At 37.0% G+C, this 23,178-nt stretch overlaps 1 protein-coding gene across 1 annotated transcript in view; it reads right to left on the bottom strand.

Moving 5' to 3' along the window:
• The window catches only part of LOC145985630 (uncharacterized), a 63,306-nt gene that overhangs the window by 14,519 nt on the left and 25,609 nt on the right, over positions 1-23,178 (bottom strand). Inside the window, exons 3-10 of the mRNA XM_083119700.1 lie at positions 18,476-18,557; positions 11,692-12,059; positions 9,845-9,994; positions 8,910-9,071; positions 7,132-7,320; positions 4,927-5,190; positions 3,862-4,085; positions 5-2,944 (exon numbers count right to left, since the gene is read on the bottom strand). Of these exons, the coding sequence (XP_082975826.1) occupies positions 5-2,944; positions 3,862-4,085; positions 4,927-5,190; positions 7,132-7,320; positions 8,910-9,071; positions 9,845-9,994; positions 11,692-12,059; positions 18,476-18,557 (4,379 nt within the window). The remainder of the gene's footprint in view (positions 1-4; positions 2,945-3,861; positions 4,086-4,926; positions 5,191-7,131; positions 7,321-8,909; positions 9,072-9,844; positions 9,995-11,691; positions 12,060-18,475; positions 18,558-23,178) is intronic.

Here is a 23,178-nt window from a genome sequence, read left to right as displayed (position 1 = left end):
CGACCTTGACCAAGAACGTGCTCTTTCTCTACTTCTGTACCTACAGACTCTGTCCCTAGAACGTGACTTATCCCTTCTATCTCGAGACCTTCTTTCTCTGGAACGGCCTCTGGACCTGGACCGACCTCTTGATCTTTCTCGTGATCTCCCTCGAGACCTTGATCTTCCCCTCGATCTTGACCTAGTTCTAGTATATGAACGTTCCCTTGAAATATCACGTCCAAATTCATCCTTTCTTCGACGTTCGGCAGCTTTCTTCGATCTCTCACTAACAACCTTACGGACATCATACCTTTCCAGGTCTTTTCGCTTCTCTTTTTTCTTTTTGTCCTTCTTACTTTCTTTCCCACTCTTTTTATCCCTAGTTTCTTTATCTTTGTAGCGAGATGAATCTTCCTTTGGCTTGCCATCACGATAATTTCTTTCTTTCGAATTCTTAGACAGTTTCTTCCAAGAAATATTCGAAGCACTGTTGTCTGCCTTGTTCCTATCTGATGATTCCTTCAGTGTTTTGTCCTCTTTATTTTCGCTGCTTGCAAGAACAGGTCTTTCTCCAGTTGACTTCTGTTTCTTCTTCTCTTGTTCTAATGGAGTGTTTGAAACATCAAAATTTTCATTGGCAGGAAGAGGTTTCTTCCTCTCCTTTTCATGCTTTTTGTCTTTTTTCTCCTTCTTGTCCTTCTTTTGTTTTGGTTTATCATCAACGATTTCCCCTTCTTCATAATCTATTTCGCTGAGCATTCGAGATCGTGTGGGAGTCAGTTCTTCACTCCTCTGTAAAGGAAGACTTCTTGATTCCCTGCTGGCTCGGTCACGAATCCGCTTGCCTTTACTCAGGATCTCGCCTTCTTCTGCATTTGCTTCCGGTTCCTCGAGATCGTCAAAATTTGTTTCTTCCGTTTCTGATATAGTTTCCGTTTCAAGACCTTCTAAACCTGGAACAGGCAGCAGCGAATTTGTTTGCGAATGAGTTTCTGTTGCTGCAGCTCTTGCTTTCTGAGCGTGATCCATTGAACTTTCGTAGTCACTATCTGAACCAAATATTTCTTCCACAAGGCTCTGCTTCTTTGGAGAATCTTTTTTCGTTTCTTCGCATGGTGCTTCCTGTTCCTCAAATTCAGACTGCTTCTCAGCATTGTTTTGCACCTCAGAACCAATGTGTTCAGCACTTCCTACTTCATCCTCTTCCTCCAGCTCTTCGTCTCCTTTATCAGAATGTTCAGCTGGTTCCTCTTCAATGTCAATTTCTTTGATCTTCTGCACTTCTTCGTTCTCTTCTCGAATTCCATCATTTCTTGCAATATCTAGACTTGCAGCTGAATAAATTGATATATTTGGACACGAATCTTCGTCTATCTGTTCGAGTTGATTATCTGCACCCATAATGTCACGTATTCCAGCAAATGCCCCACCACTACTCTCAGCATGTCTCTCTTTTGACACCAGATCACTTGCACACATATTGTTCACAGCACCAGTCTGATTGAAATGAGCACCAACACTTTCATCATCATGCGTATGCAACTCGCCTGCAGCATCCTGTGATTTCTCCCCATATAAGGAGTCCCTACACTCTGAATTTACATCACTAACACTATGTAGAAAGTCTTCATTTTCAGCTTTCCCACTACTACTAATTGGTGATGGTATACTGTCCTGAACATCATTTACGCCACTTGCACTGTCCTGTGCTGTGCCACTCTCCTCTGCTGCCGAGTCGTCTATTGCCATCTGCTCATCGTCACTATCGTAAGAAGGGTCTGCCGGATCATACTTTTCGGATTCGGGTATTACCTTCGGAATAGGTATGTCTTTGGGAATAGGGATGTTCTGAAGCTTTGGAGGACTGGGAATTCTTGCTGGAATTGGATCTCCTTCTGGAATTGGGATTTCAGCTGGATTTTGGGGTTCTGAAGAATAACTTTTCGAAGCTGCGACTCCTTCAGGAATAATGGCTTCGTCAATCAACGGGTCACTGTCTCCAGGATCATACCTTTCGTCATCTGGTATGGAACCTTCCTGAGGGACTATGTTGTCATCTATCACCAAGTCAGCCTCACTACCTAGCTCATCATCGCTCGGCTGCCCAGAATCCAGCTCTGACCTTTCCTTCCCAGAAGAATCTAACATAAATACACCACCCCCTGCTGCATCACCACAGTTTTCAAAGTCCATACCTTCAGAACCAGGTTCAATGTCACTGTAGATATCTACATCATCATCATCAGCCTCTTGTTTCTTATCCTTCCTGTTATTCTTTTTGTTTTCTTCCCTTGAACCACACTGTTCACTCATATCACTTCCACTGTAATTAGGATCGGAGCTTTGATTGCTATTCAGGTAGTCTGAATATGCACGGCTACCTCTGGGATCGAAGGATGAGAAGGAATGGCTGTAGCTACTTTGTGTCACAGGACTGTACCTTGAATTTCCCGAAATTGAACTACCATGATTAATATTATACACACCACTGCTTGTTCTAGAATTTTCTTCAGGATTTATAGGTCTGTGGGAGATTTTGTCTTTTCGAGAACCACTAATGCTTGAAGTTTCATTCTGCTGTTTTTTCAACATGGGTATTTCTGAACTGTTTGAGGTTGCACTAGCACTCGAGCCATTTTCTGATGCAGATTTGTCTGGAGATTTTGATGAATCATTCTTCTCTTGACATTTTGCCAACACTGTCCCATCTAACTTAATTGAAACCTTTGCTGACTTAGAATGCAAGAGCGATTGGCTATCCAGTATACTTCCGAGAACATCAAATGATGTGCTGCCGCCTACTGGTTCCTGGATGACACGCTGGGAAGGAGCTCCGATTGGAGAATGAGATCGAAGAGCCGACACAGAAAGCAGCTTCCGATGTGCAATGTGCCGTGGCATGGGCACTCTGCTTCGTGGTCTTATAACTGCAACGTCTCCACCACCACTTTCAATGTCAGATCTGTAAAGAGGAAAGCATAAATTGAGCCATTGCAAGTTTACAACAGTAACGTATTTAGTACCGAGATGATGCCATTGATATGGTATGTAGCAATTTCAGAAAATGAAAAGATGAGAACATGACTCATAGAAAAGACAGTGTGTCATAAAAGCCTTACTTTCCAAACAATCACTTCATATATCAAATATCAATGCTCCAGTGATGAAGATAATGTTCTACAGGTAAAGAACACATAAAAATGATCTAAAACATGGAAGAAAATTGAAATTATTTTTAAGAAACCTAGTACATATGTGAAATATAGACTAAGACATTAAGAAATAAGTCCACAAGTTTACTTCACAATAAAGAATGCACAAATAAAATCTTGTGTATATTTGGTTCAAGTTTTTTGAAGTGTATGTTTGTGTACAGAAACTGCTTGGGACAGCCTTCACAGTATAAAAGTGGCATCTTCAACAGTGAAATGTGCCTCTATCAGAAATTGAATTAGGGCCTTCAATGAGGAGACCAATCACTGGGCTAGGCAAAAGTTTGGAAATTTTTCTGAACATATTTTGGTTATTTTACATCACTTTTCTACCTCTTGGGTTAATCATGATGATGAGGATAACTGAGGAAATGGAGATGGTTTGAATCTGGAACCTCTGGCACATTAGGATGACCATCTGCCAAGGAAGCTTGTGAAACATCTGGAAATGTAATGATAACAGAGGAAGAAAGAAAATAAAGATCATTCACCAGCAATCAATGTTAGAATAAAGTGGTGCAAAACTAATAATAAATTAACAAAAGAGAGACACTTTCACAAGGTAAAGAGAACAAACGAAGTGGGATACAATCTAATATCAAACTTCATTAACATGGGAAGCTAAGGCAAAACATTACAAGTACCATTATATAACCACATTCATTACCCTGAAGAAAAGTAATCCAGTTCATTTCTTTGTCCAAACAAGTGCAGTGTTGGTATGCCAGCCTTCCTGCGCTGGAAACTCAGATTTGGGAGAGAGGGTGCTCGGACATCTGGCATACTCTGTCCTGGTCTCTTGGGTGGAACCATCCCTAAATGTTCAGCTAGTCGGCTCTTCACAGTCTGAGGGGTTGAAGGGATGATCACTCGACGCCTTCTTATTGCAACCTGCAAAACAAAGGTCACTTCAGAATCTTAGTGTTCAATTTATATGTCTCAAACCAAACGATTAGTTCAACAACAATATGTGAGAAACAAATAGGGACAGACAAAGTAAAATGTTATGACCTGTCTATATTGTCTCTTTGTGCATACCGACTCTTTGTGGTAAACAAAGAATCAAAAATATGGTACAAAAGTATGTTAAATTTCAGGTTTAAATCTGGTATATAAAAAAATGACACTTCATTGTAATGGTTATTAAATTCTGAAATTGCATTTAGAAACTTTACTATTATTAAACAAATTTTAAAAAATCATCCTAATGGACATATTCATGATTATCACTTTTGGGAACTGCGTGAATTATAGCTTACTTTTTATTTGAAGTTTACAACACAATTAATTAATGCTCCGAGAACTTTCCATAATTAACAGGAGCATCCAGCCCCAGTAAAATGTTTTGTAAGCAACATAAGTATAAATTTCATCAATTAGAGTTTATTTTGCATTATTGCAAAACCATGTTCTAGAAGAATGCACTTACCAATCTTAGAAATATTCTAAAATAAACATTACAGTGTCTAATCTGACATTTCTCAACATATGTACGTCCCTAGCAATCAGTATTAGGTGAATTTTAAATATATGTACTTCTCAATTTTCTAAATCACATACAGTGGTACTTTAAATACAGGTTTTTCAGGGACTTGCAAGTGAATGTCTTATATTGTGAGGAATGTAAAATTAGTCGCACTGTTGCCAATTTAAATTTTAACAGACATCTATAATGTAACATTGTTGAGAGAATGGATGTGTGTGTGTGGTGGGTGGAAGATAGATATCCTACCCCCTTCCTCTTCCTTCGAACTTTTCTCCTCCTCTGTTTTCCTTTTCGTTTTTTCCCTGTTCCTGCTGTAGTTGTCTTCTTTTTTGTACTACGTTTCTTTTTAGTAGCTGTAGTCCTCCTCTTTGTTGTTTTCCTTTTCTTTGTACTCTTCCTTCTTGTAACTTTCCTCTTCTTTCTTACCGTTTTGGAGATGGTTTGGGACTTTCGTTTTCGACTTGCACTTGAACTATTATCACCCTGCGATTCTATGCCAGATGTAGATGGCTGTAAAGAAAGAGAGAACGTACATTCCAAACAGAACTTATCAACTGAAAAGTATAAGTATCTTACTATGCCTACCACAACTAATAGGAGATTCTAAATCATGGTTATCTACAATAGTCTTGTGTGTGTATAATAACTTCAATGATTTTGATAATCTTTTTTTTTTTTTGGCCTTTCACCATTAAGAAAATACAATATAGGAATGGATTCTTGTTACAAAATATGCTTTCAACTGTAATGCTAAAGGTAACCACACCATTTGAAATCAGTTCTTGTTGATTTTTAGTGAGTTTTGTTTTTATCCTTCCTTCATGGTGAGTATTTAAGAAAAGGGGGAGGGGGATAGGTTCAACCCCACCATGACCTAACTTATGGCCTGCTGGATCAGTGCTAGTTTGGAACCAAAATTAGCAACTCATTTTTAAATACTTATTCAAAGCTTTACAAAAATACGATACAATTCAACTGAATTCACTTTAGTGTTGGGCTAGGTTTAACACGATACTTAACCCCACAAAGCAAAAAATATAGTACAGTACATGAATATAGAGGAAGATTATATAACACTACATGAAAGAATACAAAAATATAAAAACAATAAAATATATATAGTGTGTGTGCAAATAAATTACACAAATATATTGGAACCTTGATTTTACATTTTTCAGGGAACCAAGCTGAAAAAAATTAAAATGTGGGAAAATGTAAAATTTTTACAACATTTTTCTGTGTTGGGACCATCAACCTTGAATGTATAATGTGGAAAAATGTAAAATTCAAGAACGTAGAGGTTGTACTGATAATAATTATTATCCCTTAGTTTCAGTGTAGTTTAATGAAAGATTGTTTCTAATAATTCACAGGAATTATCTATTTTAATTAAATGTGATTCTTCTTTGCTTCTGATCATAAATCAGTGAATCATATAGTATGTTACAAAACTTGTTCCTTCTTCAGTAATTTCACTTCATTTGGCAGTGCATTCCAGACAATGCTGAGAGTTTGAAATTCCTGAAACTTGTGTGAAACAGATTTTATTATCTGAATCACAGCTCACCTGCAACCTCCTCACTGTTCCTCCTGACTGTTCTCTTTCCAGTGTTGCTCCTGTTTCAGACTGCAAGAACCCCTATGATTGCCCTAAAATTCCCTTTGCCATTCTTAAATTCCCTGTATTGTTGGATAAGATTTTAATTAATGCTGACCCAATACCAATGCTGATCAGAAGATATCGGTTGAAGGGAAAATGGTTCCAAGTGGCATCGGCTCGGCCCTATTCCCTCTTGATTAGTTCAAACTTGGAACCTGTTTGTAGCATGTTATACCCCAGCCACGCTATCTCCCAGCCTCCATTCACAGCACAGAATTGGTTGTTTTGACAAGATCCTGTTTTCCTGCTGGTTGCTTTGGGGAGGGGTGATTCTAAGGTTGCCGCTTGTTGTCCAAACTGGGGAGGGGGGGGAGTGGTAGGTCTAATCGGCTACATTTTCATAGGTAAACATGGCAACAACGGGTCACTGCCATAAACGCGATCCCCATGCTAGGAGTTAGCTCAGCCAGACTCTAAGTTACTAACACTAAAACTTTTTTTTACATACTAATCTATCAAACATAGAGCACATTCACCTTCACATGGTGCTCTGCTTTCTATTCTACACTGCATTAAAACTTCCTTAAAAGGCATTGTTCCCCAAAAGGATACAATGTCATGTAACAAATGCATTAGTTAAAAGAATCTTTATTTACTTGCTACTTACTTTACATGAGCATATACTGATAAAAAAAATCAACTCGCATACACAAACAAATATACACTTATGCTAAAACATAACTCTAATTAGCATACATAATCTTAAATTCAAGTTTCAGATCTGACGTGGCATAGCACTTTCTTAAGCGAAAGCAAATCACTCACTTCGCAACAAAAGCACTACCATTTACCTGTGGTGAGGGTTCTATTGATTCTCGTACCAATGTGCGCCTGGTTCTTATTACTGCACGGACTCTCTCACTCTGCCTTGTCCTTGGAAGCAGTCGCGAGTTGCCACTTCTCTGAGGTCGTAATGTGGGCAGTCCGATTGGGGGAGCATCTTCCAATAAGGCTAGGAGCTCTCCCTCTTCCATCCCAATCTAAGGAAGAAAATAGGGATTTGTCAAAGTTTTCCTTCATTTACAGATTGAAAATGCAAATAGTGGAACCTCCTTGATTTTTACATTTTTTAGAGTTTTTTAGAGGATCAAAGTGAAAAAAATTAAACTGCACAAATATGTAAAAATCTGGGAAATGTTTACAAATTTGCTCTATTGGAACCATGAAGATTGTATAATGCAGGGAAATGTAAAATCTAGCAGTGTGTCTACAATTCCTTAAAAGCCAACATTTCTTGACTTTTCCAGAAGAAAGAAAATTTTCCAGACTAAAGTCATTAGGGCAATTCATATTTAGGAGGTCACTAACATCACACTTATAATTCCGCTTAACCAAGTTTGACTTATGGTTAACAAACACTTCTTTCTGATAAAAAGATCATAACAATTATATCATAAATAATACACAATTACAGTAAAATGTAGTAATAAAACTTGAATTAATTCTAATATCTACCAAACACAACCTAAAAATTGCAACAAGTAGGAAAATCCTATAGCCACTTATTGTAGTACATTTCTAATTGAAAACATGATCTTTTCCTAGAGTATTAAATGTAAAGTTTCTACTGTAACTATCGGTAATACTCACTATATAAAACTAAAGTATAGTTTGTCCACAACAAATTTAAAATTTTTGCATTGTCTTCTTTTTTTTCTCTTTGTTCAATAACTTACTTCTAGTGCACTACTACAAAAATGTTGATTTTTTCCAAACCACAGTAAACTTCCCTGACTTTTCAAGGATTTCCAAACCTGTCTGGAATATAAAATTGGGGGTTCCACTATAGAATTACCAAATTCTACATTAGTTAATAGCTACACGTGAAACAAATAAGTCCTTTTCCTACAAGAGTATTTAACACAAAATTTATACTTTAACTACCGGTAATGTTCAGTGTATGAAATTGAAGCCTAATTGAATTTTCCCACAGCAAATTAAAAATTTATTCTTCTTTTTTAAAAAAAATGCACTACTAAAAACATCAATTTTTACCAGGATTTCCAGGTTTTGTAGTGTTTTATATCTTCTACACATAGCACCACTGGCGGCGGTTACTTATTATGCATATATAAACAGTGAAGACCTTGAGGCCTTTCACCTTCATTTACTTTCAAGACTGGTTGGTTACCATTTTTACTCTCTCTCTCTCTACAGACTTTTTATACCATAGTTTTGGAATAGTCCTGTACATTATAAGAATGGTCAGCAGTTGTACAAGCTGTCTTCACTGTTGGGAGTACAGCACCAATACTGCAAGTGGCTTTTTACCTCCCAGAGTTGAAATATGGTACAAGTACTCATTCCCCCCCCCCCAAATCAAATCAAATGAATGGTTCATTGCCCTTCTTAATAAATGTGCGTCACCAGATGACTGCAATGCAAAAGGAGAGGCATATTTAGATATTTACTTTCTCAAAAAGTAGGACAAGGAGATTTTATGTTTATATTCATAAAATTATATGCTTAAAAATAATATATACCTATATCAGACGATACCGTTAGAGTACCGATTTATCTGTCCCATCCCTATTATAAATGTTATTCACATTTAAGAATACCAACTTACTTCTTCTGCAATATTTGAAGCATTTGCCTGCATACAGTCTGCACAGAACCACTCTTCGATTGGTACTGTATCTAATGGAGGATCCAAACATTCTAAGTGATATCCAAGATCACAGCCATCACATAACAACATCCTGTCTTCTCTATCACACTGTCCACACACCTGGAAGACATCCTTATCTTAATAAACTAGTTACAGAATTATTTTTAAGAAGTAATAATGCATTATATTTCTTTTTTACCTCTCTAGTTTAATTGTCGTAATGAGTGAATAAATTAAATAGATGAAGACACACTCACAAATGTAGCCCAGGCTGGGATTTGAACCTGTAACTTGCAGTGGCAAGATTGTGATCTGACCACTCAAACAGCTTGGCCACAAAGGTAGCAAGGTGATGTTTACCCCTGTATGAGGCATGCCATTTTCTGTAACATATTAGGCACGTGGGGTACTAAACTATCTTTAAGGTATAGAATACACCTTTAATTATAATGCTCATATATGCTGAACATTCTTCTCTTGGATTAAAAGTAATGAATTTTTGTGCCTGAGTGGTCTTCCTACAAAAGGCTCAACCAGTAACAGCATGAACAATTATGCAATACAATTTCATTATATTATATGGCCCACTCTAACATATCGCTGCAATTTTAAAATTCGCCTAGCAACAGTGAAAAATATTAAAATCGCATGCTTATTATTCTGATTTGATACACGTGATACAGAAAACACACAAGCATTAAAAACATACTGTACTGTACTTATTACGTAAAAAAAATGGTAATTTCCATATGCAAACTTGAAATATATATATATAAAAAATATTTTTTAAAAACTGAATTTGAAAAATTTAGGTGCAAGGTGAAAATTTTTAGTCAACCAGGCACCTTGTATTTGTGTATAAATTATTATAATTTAAACTCAATGATACTTACTTCACAGTATGTAGGGTCTTCAACTATTTCTTCATCATCAGAAGCTCTTTTGGTTTCAACAGGGATCTGGCGTACGATTTTCCCTTCTAGCCTTCTACGGACCAGAATTAGTGTAAATAACTGTCTGTCAACTGGGCAAGTATTCACATTCTGAAATAAATGTTGGAAGTTAAGAAATGGGAACATGATGATGGAAGTGATGGTAAAGTGAATTGGGATAACAAGTACACAACAGTAGATTTTTTTAAAAGTAAAACTTATCTATCTATATGTAAGTAAATTAATGTTGTTCCCTGTGAATTCACTGCTAATCCCACCTCTAATAAATAATCAATACGTTTACTGAATTATGTGCTGGGTATAAATAATAAGAAAATAAGTTACAGCTTGCTTAATACATTACATGAATATGCCTTATGACCAGTTTGTGACATTAATTTTGTGAAGTATTGATGCTTATAAATAGTAACTAAAGCTAACTTAGTAATAAAACATATAAGGTAAAGTTCCCTGTGCATATAGATAGCACCATGCCATTAAGACACATTTAGGGGATGTGGGGGTAGGGCCCACACATTCTCGATCAAGGCCATTTTGGAAGTGATGTGATCAGCACCACGCTCCAGCCACCTTTACCTCCCAGGGTTGGCCCCCGGTACTCAATATATTGAGGCTGGGTGAGTGCACGAGCCGCTTTATGCAGGGACAAGGTCAGAAAAATTCTGACCATAGATCACCTGCCCTGGGAATCAAATCTGGGTCTCACGCATGGCAGTCAAGATGCCCTACTGATCACCGCGTTTTTCAATAAATGAAAATGTATCACTTACATAATTCACACCATGCCACAAAATTATCAAATCCACTGACATCTTTTAGTCTATGTTGAAGACACTTATCAAGTCACGAACACCCACACACTCATGTCAAATATGCAAAAAACAGTACCAGGATTCCCACTCACTTTGCAAAGGCAAATTCCATGACTCTTAAATAACTTCCATTCCACTCTAATTTAACATACTAATAAATGGGTGTTATGTCTTCATTGGCATGTTAATGAAATAAATCACATTTATTCAAGATTGCACAAAATATTCCGCAAAAAATTCTACTCATTTTGCACAATTCTTAAAATATTTGGACACTGAAATTTTTTTTGACAGTCCTCAGACCTAAACTTGAACTAAAAATTGTCCAAATAGACTTTTAATACACCTCATGTTACTATGGATAAACATCTGAAGTATCTTAGCATTTTTATTATTTTACACAGAATAGTTGCTGGTGGTAAGATTTGTAGTACTTGTTATTATTATTATTTTGTACTTATTATTATTATTTTGACAAATTACTTTATGTGGTTTACTGTCAGAATGAGAGCATAATATGACCACAAGCTCACACCTGGTATATTGCTCCTTAGCAGCCACCTCACATCTACCCCAACAAAGTTCACTTACTTTTGCATCCACTTACACTTCATGGTCCACCACCTAGTGGCAAGAATTGCAACTATGTAACATAGCTGGAGTACAATTAGAAGAAACAGATTTGTGGGAGTTAGCTTGTTTATATTTACCTGTCTGGTTGAAAACTGGCATCTCTGGCTTTGCAGCATGTTATGCTGATCTCACAATGGAGGCGAGCAGAGAATATTACGTAAGTTACTTATCAAGCTATGGTAATATGTAGAGCAATTTGAAACAAACATTTCTATCATACTTACTTCTGAAAACCAAAATGAATCTTCACTATCACAAAGCCTAGCGGAACACAATGAGGTAAAAGATACCTTTAAAAAAAATATAATAAAAGGTATACTACATTTGAAGTGAGGTAACTACCTTTGACCATTCCAAAATACAGTCTACACAGAAACTATGGTCACATGATTCGGGGCTTCCAATTTCTTGGTTTGTGAAACTCCTCAAACAAATGGGGCACTTTTCCGATTCACCATCACTACTGTCTGACAGAACGGCATCTGCAGCAGCACTTTTCTGCATTGAACTCTTCTGCCGTAGAGAAGATTCTACGCAGGTTTCAATTTCCGTCTTCTCCTGTTCCTCCTCCCCATCATCACTCTCTTCCTCCTCCTCTTCACTGTCTCCCTCAGATGCACTGCTTTCTTCAGATCCATCTTCTCCCTCAGTCTCCCCTCCCTCCCCTTCTTCATCTTCACCAGATTCACTCTCACTGCCTGTCACATCACCTGAAAAAAAATACATGGATAAGTAAACCAAACAAACAAGTGCACACGATGTTATGAGAATGTGAAAGGGTGTAAATTGCATGTGAACAATGACTAACAAGGGATCTATTCAACTTCGAGGTCACGATCACCCAATTGTGTTGACAGCATTCGAAGCACCAGACAGAGTATACCGCACTTGCGTGACATTGGCTGCTAATGGCAACAGGAGGCACAACGAGAGGTATCCGAATGTGAGCTGGATGTGCAGCTACGAGACATAGTCGAATGGCAAAGTCAAAGCAACAGTGCTATAGTGCTAGTAGTATTGACATCAAAACAAAGCAACCAGTGCATTATACCTACAGCAACAGTTACCAAAGCTGCCAAGTTTGCCTTTGATCTTGCTGGCGCAAACTTTTGTGATCACTGTGGCATATCATTTTTCATTCTTTGCTCATAGTGCAAGTTAAAGGTGTGTGTGTGTGTGTGAAGGTCGATGATGACCATTTTGTGAAGTGTACCACACACAGTCCGCAGAAGGTTGTTCTCTGCACCTCCAGCACATTTACTTCCCAACGTTCTCCTATGCACATGGTGGGGTTTTTGTTGTCGCCATGTTTCGTGCTGATGCTTTCGAATGGTCCTACTTCAACATTGCACTTGCTACCTCAAAGTCAAATAAGTCCCTTGTAAGGTTATGTCCAGGGCTCGAAAAATCCCGGTCCCTAGGTTGCCATGGCGACTAAAAATTTCAGCTTGGCGACTGTGATCTTCTGCTGTAATATTGCCATTTTTTTTAAGTTTTAGTGTACGAAACTTTCAAGATTCTAAGTTCAAATTGCAGTACAGCGTAAGTTAGCAAATTATTTTGTGCCAATTTTGGCTAATAGGCAAAGATGGTGATGAATGATGATATGATGAAATTGATGAATGGACACGTACAAACATCAAAGTTCAGTCCGGGATTCGAAACCGGGACCCCTGGCATCGTAGCTCTATGTGCTAACCACTCTGCCACAGGGGCTGGCTCAGCTTCTTATAGTATCCATAATTACTAGTAGGTGGTTTCCTGGCGCCTAGCTCTGAAGAAAATTTTTCGAGCACTGATTACACTGGTCAAGAAGATTTTGCTTATCATTGTTTTGTGATGAATTCTTATACCTTTCAACCCACTAAACACGAATCCGGCAACAATTTTGTCGAAATATCAACATTTTGAAAGATATTAGCATGTTTTGTTCTCTCGCACTGCTGTCTTAGCCACAGCAATATGGTTGTATTGTTTCTCCGTCACCATGTCTACTACTTCAGTCTGGGTGTGTGTTAATCTGCGTTAAGTTCATTTGCTTTGTTATGGAACAGTATGTCAGCGGATCAGATGTGCAAATTACATGCAGTCTCGTTCTGTTATGTATGTGGATACTATATTGGGCCCAAGCAAGTTAAATATGTCATTGTACCAAAGACAAAATTTTGTGAAGCCTACAAAGAGTACTTTGGAATGGCTGTTGGTGATCTGGACAAACCATGAGCTCCACGTGAGCAGGAAAGGCATGCCATTTGTGATTCTACGAGTGTGGAGGGAACCTACAAATCATCATCATGATTGTTACTTTTCCATGATCGACCAGCCACATTTCAAGAGATGGAAGAACAGGCGTCAGCTACAGTACCTTGACATACCATCCTCCCAAGCACCTGTTCATGACAGTGAAGATCTTCCTATACAATCGCCTCCAATCCAAACCACGTTTGCGGAAGAAGGCATGCTACTCATGATGAGGATAGCAAGAAACCTCATTTACTGAACCAAAAAGAGCTAGATGACCTTATTCGAGACCTGAATTTACCAAAAAAATAAGTCTGAACTTTTAGCTTCATGGCTGAAGGAATGAAACTTGCGCTACTTCCTTCCTGTAGAATAACAAAATTCAGAAAGAGACACCAGGTGTTTTCGTGTTGTTTTTTTTTTTTTGCTGTGGAAGAGTTTCTGTGCTACTGTCCTGATATAAGTGGTCTCTTTAGTGCAATTGGCTTTCAGTACGAACCAATTCCAGTCGCGTACTCTATCCACTTGAAGGAAAGTTACTCAAGTGTGAAGTTGATGTTGGAGAAAATCGAATATGATGAACACCAGTGGAACATAGCCTATGTGGTGATTTCAAAATAATTGGTTTTCTTCTTGGGTTACAAAGTGGGTATACAAAGTATTCTTGTTTTCTCTGTCTCTGGGACAGTACGAGCAAACCGTGTGGCCTGAAAGAAGAGAGCTAATTCCAGGAAAACACAATGTGATAAGTGCAGCTTAAGTGCCCACAGAGAAGATTCTCCTATTAACGCTACACATTAAACGGAGGTTGGCAAAACAATTTGTGACAGCATTGGATAGCTGCTCTACAGTACATAAAAAAATCCTAATCTATCAGAGGTAAAAATTGTGGGTGGCATTTTTACAGGACCACAGATTTGTTTCATGCTAAATAGTAATGAACTTAAACAAAATATGACCGAGCTGGAAAGAAAAGCTTGGAAGTTCTTCCACAACTTCGTGAAGGGATTTCTGGTCCACAACATAAGTGAAGCTCTTGACGATCAAGTGAACACTAAATAATAGATACAGAGCACTGGGCTGTAGAATATCTGTAAATTTACACATGCTTCATTCGCATCTTGATGTATTTGGCAGAATTTGGGAGAGATAAACGAAGAACACAGCGAACACTTTCAAAAGGAAATTCAATTCATGGAAGGCAGATAATGATGGGTAATTACATTTGGGAATTAGTTCGTGACGAAGGGGAAGGGAGTGTTTCCCAAAAAAGACAACGAACAACAAATATTCAATCTTGAGCATGTTGTCACATAAGATGTTCTAAATGAAGGGACTGATGAGTAATATTATTGTATTCGGTTCATTTCATTGTATTTCTTTAGCTATTTTTCATTGTTATACTGTTCATTATATATGTAATTTACTCGGTACTGACTGTACTGTGTTTGTAATTTTATGTTTATCTACATAATACATATGACATATAGGCTACACGTTGCACTTTCAATAGGAAATAATAAACGACTCATATTATCCGAAAAACTGATATTACAGCAAAACCAATGTCATATTCGTGTTCAGCGGGTCCAAATTATGAAAATAAGACTGAAAAATATACATAAGCAGAAAGTTCATGAAAATTTGTAGACCAGTGTCATGTCTCTTGACAAACATGAAAGGTTCTTTAACCTTCTTAAATAATGTATCAAACAAGATGAATGCAATGAGTTTTGCAAAAAGGAAACTACATGTTTAGACATTTACTTTACATTTGAACCTATGTTTGTAAAACATAAAAATAACAACACAATGGATGAATTTTGCAAAATTACAGGGTATTTATAGATAGATCATAAACCACCATAAGAATATGTCAAATTTTATTTTAATGAAACACTGAAAAATGACATGTGCATATACACAAATTCCTGCTACACCAGTCTTAATATTCTCTTCTATTATACACTACGAGCCTTCAGAATTTTGTACTTCTGGAATAGTTTAATTTTACTACAATATTTGATCCCTTAGAGCCCTAATCATAGGTCATAATAAAAAAATTACTAAATGTGTCCGTTGCTCCATTAAAAGAAGTATAAAGGTTTCAAAAAATCGAGGTGACGAGATGCTATTCAAAATGCCTTTAGAAAGAAAATATCAGGTTTTTGTTGAATATCACTTGACAAAGAAGTTCCACACTGTAAGTACCTATTTAATTCTTTCAGTATAATCCGAGGTTAGATTAGCACTTCGGTATTCTGCAAACTCAAACTGAGGATAGCACAAATTAGATCAAACCAGGGGAATGGGTCAATCCATATGAACTGGTACAACATGGTTGCTCGACCATTTGTAAAAAAATTATATTTTTTGTGTGGTGTTAGCCTCATATGTTGACAGTTCAGAACCACTGTTATTATATTTTCACTATCACCGATTTGAAGATGGCAGGCATCTTTTTATCATGGTGTGCGTCATTTTCTTCATTCGTAAGCATCAGCGGCAACTTTTTTATCTCAGCTCTGGTAAGTCCTAGGACAATGAGACAAAATCCTTGATGTTAAGCATATTATAGGCTACAATTATATTTGTGTTTAATATCCTCAATATTATTCCTTTATAATACATTTTAAGGTCAAAATTGTGTATCCTAATTGCTCAAAATGTCATTTTTGGACATTTTATTTTTTACGAGGAAGACAGTTTGTTTAACACTTGAATTTTTTTGTACAAGTACCTGTGTACCATAGTGTGTATCAAAATTATTTGAAGCTTGAGACTTTAATCCTTTTTCTACAGGGTCAAAAACACGTACATTTTGTTAAAAAAATCCATGTTTAGGGTTAAATATCTCTGGTGGGCAGTTGTTTAAAAATCTGGAATTTGTTCACAATACAGTACTCCATGATGAGTAACTTCAGTAAAAATTTTGAGTTTGAGATTCAATTGGTTTAAGAGATATAAAACTCGTGAAAAATTCAATATTTTGCATTAAATATGGTATGCCTAACTTCATTTCTTATTAACATTTTGTGTTAAAATTCTGCAAACTGTAATTTGGAATCTCAATCAACAACATTACAATCCTGAAATGGATCTTCAATAAAGTATATATACAAGGGGCATGCTGAAATGTAAAGCTTGCTATGTTTTTCTTTTTTTGTTACCTTGTAAACTGATGTTGGATTTTGAGCAACCATACCTTGCACTTATAAGACTTTCCTGCTTCTCAATTGAAGGTTTCAAACTTCTATCAGCAGGGGGTGCTGAACTATAGTGAGGGAAATGGCAGCATGTAATCATGCAATGTCGGTGTATCGCCTGAAGTAGTGTGCCGTGATCGAGTTTTTAACAGCAGAAAATGTGGTACAAATTGACATTCATCTGAGACTGAAGGTATTTTATGGGGATGAATGCGTAGACATCAATACTGTGCGATACTGGGCTGTTCATGCTCGTAAAGAAAAACCCCAGCTGAACACGATTCTGATGACCTCCATTAGTTGCAGTACACGGGCCTTCCACTCCATTCTCTCACATACTCTGAGACTTCTTCAGCTGGGGTTTTCTTTACGAGCATGACAAGCCCAAGATCGCACAGTGTTGATGTCTGCACATTAATATCCATAAAATGCCTTCAGTCTCAGACGAATGTCAATTTGTAGCACATTTTCTGAGGTTAGAAACTCGATCACAGCATGCTACTTGAGGTGTTACACCGACATTGCATGGTTACATGCTGCCATTTTCCTCACTATAGTTCAGCACCCCCTGCTGATAGAAGTTTGAAACCTTCAATTGAGAAGCAGGAAAGTCTTATAAGTGATATTTATAGTTGCTCAAAATCCAAAATGCGTTTACAAGGTAACAAAATAAAAATAAAAATAGGAAGCTTTATTTTTCAGCATGCCTTTGTATATATGCTTTCTTGCAGATCCATTTCAGGATTGTAATGTTGTTGATTGACATTCCAAATTACAGTTTGCAGAATTTTAACACAAAATGTTAATAAGAAATGAAATTAGGCATACCATATTTAATGCAAAATATTGAATTTTTCACAAGTTTTGTATCTGTTAAACCAATTGAATCTCAAACTCAAAATTTTTACTGAAGTTACTTATCATGGAGTACCGTATTGTGTACAAATTTCAGATTTTTAAACAAATGCCCACCAGAGATATTTAACCCTGAACTTGGATTTTTTTAAACAAAATGTACATGTTTTTGACCCTGTAGAAAAAGAAGGATTAAAGTCTCCAGCTTCAAATAATTTTGATACACACTATTGGTACACAGGTATTTGCACAAAAAAATTCAAGTGTTAAACAAACTGCCTTCCCCGTAAAAAAAAAGTCCAAAAATGACATTTTGAGCAATTAGGATACACAACTTTGACCTTAAAATATATTATGATGGAATAATATTGAGGATATTATACACAAATATAATTGTAGCCTATAATATGCTTAACATCACAGATTTTCTCATTGTCCTAGGACTTACCAGAGATGAGATAAAAAAGTTGCCACTGATGCTTACGAATGGAGGAAATGACATGCGCCATGATAAAAAGATGCCTGCCATCTTCAAATCGGTGATAGTGAAAATATAATAACAGTGGTTCTGAACTGTTAACATATGAGGCTAACACCACACAAAAAATATACTTTCTTAAAAATGGTCAAGCAACCATGTTGTACCACTTCATATGGATTGACCTGGATAGTTTTAGTTCTTTTCTGATTGTGCTGTTTGTGCATTATGCTCAAACAAAAGAAAACAGGCCCAACTAGTCAACTAGTAGCTATTTCAAAATTTATACATGCAGTGAAATATAAGAAATTCTCATCATGCATTAGAATAAGAAACAAGAAATTACCACTATCTTCTTCACTTTCATTTATTGACTCTTCATTTTCACTGACTTCAGTCTCTGACTCCTCGCTACCACTTGTCACTCGCTGAAAAAAAAGCAAAGTTGAAATCACAGCCATTTTTGCAATATTTATTGGGTTGAAGCATTAACAAAAGAAAAAGACAGTAGATTTGCACAGAATTTCTGCGCTATTATGCATTTTCTTTTGATGGGGAAGAGAGAGAAAAAAGGGGTGGGGGTACAAAAAACAATAGGGCTGAGCCGATACTGATGTATTGGTATCGGAAAGTATCAGATGGAATATATTTGCCAATACCTGCAAACACTTTCCCAGAATTTTGGTCTTTCACGGAGTCCTCAAAAATACCACGTGGCACTTTCGAAAAGTGTAATTATCCTGGAAATTATGCAAATTCAAGTTTCTTTTAATTTTGCACCAGTTTTGTAAAAACACACTTATTTTGTGATAACATAACAGAAAAGAATATATTTTGAACAACTTAATTATTACAGTTTTAAAGCATCGGTAATGATGGGAATCAGTGAGAGTATCGGCATCGGTTCAAAGTGGTATCAACTCAGCCCTAGAAAACACAGAAAGTGGAACTATCTGAAATTAGAATGTAAGTCCTCAATCAATGTATGTCTGCTGTCTTATGCTTAATCTACATTCATGATCAAAAAAACATAATATAGCTATATGTACGAGGGCATGCTGAAAAGTAATGCCTCCTATTTTTTTGTGATGGTATAAAGACATTTTGGATTTTGAGCAACCATGTATTGTACTCTTCGAGACTTTTCCCCTTCTCCATTCCAAGTTTCAAACTGCTATCACCAGGGGTTGCTGAACTAGAGCGAGGAAAATGACAGCATGTAACCATACTATGTCGGTGCACCTGAAACTGTGTGTGGTGACCAAGTTTCTAACTGCAGAAAATGTGTCCCCCAATTGATATTCATCAGAGAGTGAAGGCTTTTTATGGCAATGAATGTGTAACGTCAACACTGTATCATGTTGGGCTGTTCATGTTCACAATGAAAACCCCTGCAGAGGAACTCGCAACGTGTGTGACAAAGAACTTCTTGACATGCTGCCATTTTCCTCTCTCTAGTTTAGCAACCCCTGGTGATAGCAGTTTGAAACTTGGAATGGAGAAGGAGGAAAGTCTGAAGAGTACAACGCATGGTTGCTCAAAATCCAAAATGTCTTTACACAGTCACAAAAAAAAAAATAGGAGGCATTACTTTTCAGCATGCCCTCGTATATAAAACATTTATATTCACGACTAACATAAGCTGTATAAAGTAACAAAACAGAACATCATAGTAATATGTAGCCATAGATGGATCTAATCTGCATCAATCAAATCTTTTATTCAGGTTTGTTAATATTGTAAAATTAATTCCTTTTATTGGTATGCAAGTCCTAGTCACTATCTGGGTTTAGTTGTTTGATTTATGTAATTTATTTTACTTCTATTTTCTTGCCACTTTTGGTTAATTGCGAAAAAATGAGAATGAGTGATGATGTAATGAAATCAATGAAGGGACACTCATGAAAATGAACATTCATGTCCAGGCTGGGATTCAAACTCGGGACCCCTGGCAATGTAGCATGCCATGCTAACCACTCCACCAAGGTGAGAGTGATCATGGTGAGGTGAGAATGATTCTAGTGTATTGGAGGATTATTGTTATCATTGCTTCTTTAAATATTGATTCGGTTGTCTGCCACCTACTGTGGAGACAATCATCCTGAAAAAATTACATTGCCGAAGTTTCCCTCACAATTTAATTACTGATAACAACTCATTTGAATCAGTTTCCAAATTCAAGTACTTAGGAGTAATATTAACAAGTGAAAATTATATTAAAGAGGAAATAAAAAGCAGCCTTCATTCGCGAAATGCATGTTACTTTCTCTTCATAAACTTTCATCTTCTCGTATAATATCTAAAAAAAACTAAAAGTTAAAATATACAAAACAGTAATTTTGGTCCCTGATCCCTTACCTTAAAAGAGGAACATAAATTAAGACTATTTGAAACTAAAACCCTTAGAAAAATATTTTGACCAAAAGGGATCAGGTGGTGAGTGGAGTAGGTTACAATTTGGAACTGCATAATTTGTATTCATGTCCAGATATTATATAATTATTAAATCAAGAAGACTTAAGTGGGCAGGCCATGTGGCACCAATTGGGAGAGGAAAGAAGAGTTTAGAAGATTCTTGTTGGGAAACCTGATGGTAAGACACCTGTAGGAATTTGGTAAGGAGTGAAAAGATTGAGTTGATCTTGCCTAGGATAGGGACAGATGGAAATCTTGTGTTGCTCCAGCCATAAACCTTTGGGTTGAAGAAGGCTAGAGAGTTGCTCATGATCCTGATATCAACTATGTACATGACAAGTGCCTAATTGCTAAGAGATTCAGTGCATGTGGAAGTAAAAAGTATGTACAAATGTAAATAAAATTAAAGACATGAAAAGGTAAATTGAATTAAAATTAAAGAAATTGAGCAGTTAAAAGAGTCCTTTATATATTTAGAGCAGAGCCTCTAAACCATTAGTTCCCTGTAGAGCAATGATGGGGCTGCCTCAAAATGCAAATAGTTCCATCCAGATGTTAACGTAAATGAGAATTTAAGGTGGGCAAAACCACTTGCCAAATGCCATTTCAAAGACATCTCGCACACAGTTTCACCCATTAAGACTGGTACTGAATTATCATAACATTATCTGTGTGGGCTTCTGTTGTACATATTCTACATATCGTCAAGGTATGCACTTCCTGTGGGTAGAGTTTGAATTGATTTAATGAATTGTGTGAATTGTTATCCAAGCAGATTCAGACGCTGTAGTTTTCAGCAGAGTTGCAATGATGTATGTTTCTTCCCTTTGACTTTCAAAATTTGTGGGATGAAGATGTTTATGCCGAATGATTCAAAGAGTCTTATAAATGCAACAAGGAGAAAACTGGTTGCCAACTCGTGCCTATTCGCACTTACGAAATGTAAAAAGAATGGCAGTTGCATACGACTTCACAATGACAAATAACTCTGCGTTGAAACAGAACTGCATTAGAATGCAGTATTTAACGTAATCCGAGCAGAATCAATGCACTGGAGACCAGATACAGCATCTCAGTCCTACATACTTCTCAACTGGCATTCGGGAAGATCTGGCAGTTTTTCACATATTAGTTTGCAACAAATTGAGCGGTACATCATCTGCTCAGGTGTGTTGCATTTGTGGCACTTGGCCGACAGAAATGAAAACAATTTTGACAAGATCACTCAAAGAGTGACAAATACTCAGTTCTGACTGTCAATCCTACATGCACATGATTTGATTCTTGAGTTCTTCCTTCACATGTCATATTGAATCGAATTTAAGAGGGAGGAGGCTTGTGGAGAAGACAAAGCAACAACAAAAATCCATAAACTGAACAACCAGGAGAGATTCAAAAGCTTCATGGGCATCTCATTGAGAAGCCTAAACAAGATGGTAAACCTCTCATAAGGGAAAGACAACACATCAATTCTTTCAGAATCTCAAAAAAGCCAGTCAAAATCACCGGCATCAATGAGGTGTTAATCAAACGATGCAGCTATTTTGAAAACACAATTGTCAAGTCACCGTACTAACGTTCACAGTTTTCGTGAATATGCGTTGGAAACTGCGAAACTTCTAGTAGTAGAATGTGCCTGGTATTATATGCACTTTGGCGTACACAAGATCGTCTTTCACAGTCCGGATGCTATAGCAGAAGCTGTTCTTCCAGTTGGCAGCACTGGGATGAGGCTCAAGAAGGAAGAATCCCAAGAACATTAAAAAAGTGACTTTCCCGTGAGAGCTCCCTAATTTCTATTAACGAAGATCTTATGCATGATCTGCTTATCTCAACTGATCCACTAATAAGAAGTCTTCAGCTTTTGTCTGCTAAGAAATCATGTACGCTCTTAAAAGACATCACTCGCTTGCTCGACACCACTGAGTGTCAGATGAACCCCAGCTTTCTGCCTGACAAATGAAAATCTATCCACTACTAACAGTGAAAGTGAAGGTTTATCTTGGTCAGTATCTGAATACAGTGCACTTTAAATATATATATACAGTGTGTCTGAAAAGTCACGCAACCCAGTGTTTACGACCGTATAACGGAATAGCGAACCGGAATGAGAAGAAACGCTTTCTGCCAAGAGAATGCCCTGTATAATGGGAAAATTTAGAGAGACAAACATATGTAAGAACATGCATGTTTTAATAACAAATAAGCAAAGTGTTGCCAAAGGCGGAATTTTTTTTTTTTTGCAAATCGTGTGTATTGATGCACAGAACTCACTGAGGTAAATTATTGCAACATTTCACAATACCAACGAACAATTTGGATGGCCATTTATTGAATTTCAGAGAAAAAGAACTTTGGCAAAGTTTCAAAAACATTGCACAAGGGAATAAATGGGCTGTTCCAAAAATCGATGTTTTCACAATATTACGAGGGACACTGGCAACACTGTTGCTGTCACGTGTCACTAACAGACATGTTTCACCTCAGGCTATCACACTAAGGCACTTTTAACGACAAAGGAGAAAGTTGGTTATTCTCGAACATATGTAATAAATTACATACACCTTGCAACCCTGAAATGTGGGTACAGAAAAACGTGTATCAATTGTTATGTTTTCTGTGCCTTAGGTGGTT

The sequence above is a fragment of the Lepisma saccharinum genome, chromosome 3 (genome assembly GCF_977018435.1).
Source record: "Lepisma saccharinum chromosome 3, izLepSacc3.1, whole genome shotgun sequence".
NCBI lineage: Eukaryota > Metazoa > Arthropoda > Insecta > Zygentoma > Lepismatidae > Lepisma > Lepisma saccharinum.
This window is presented reverse-complemented; position numbering and strand designations above follow the sequence as displayed.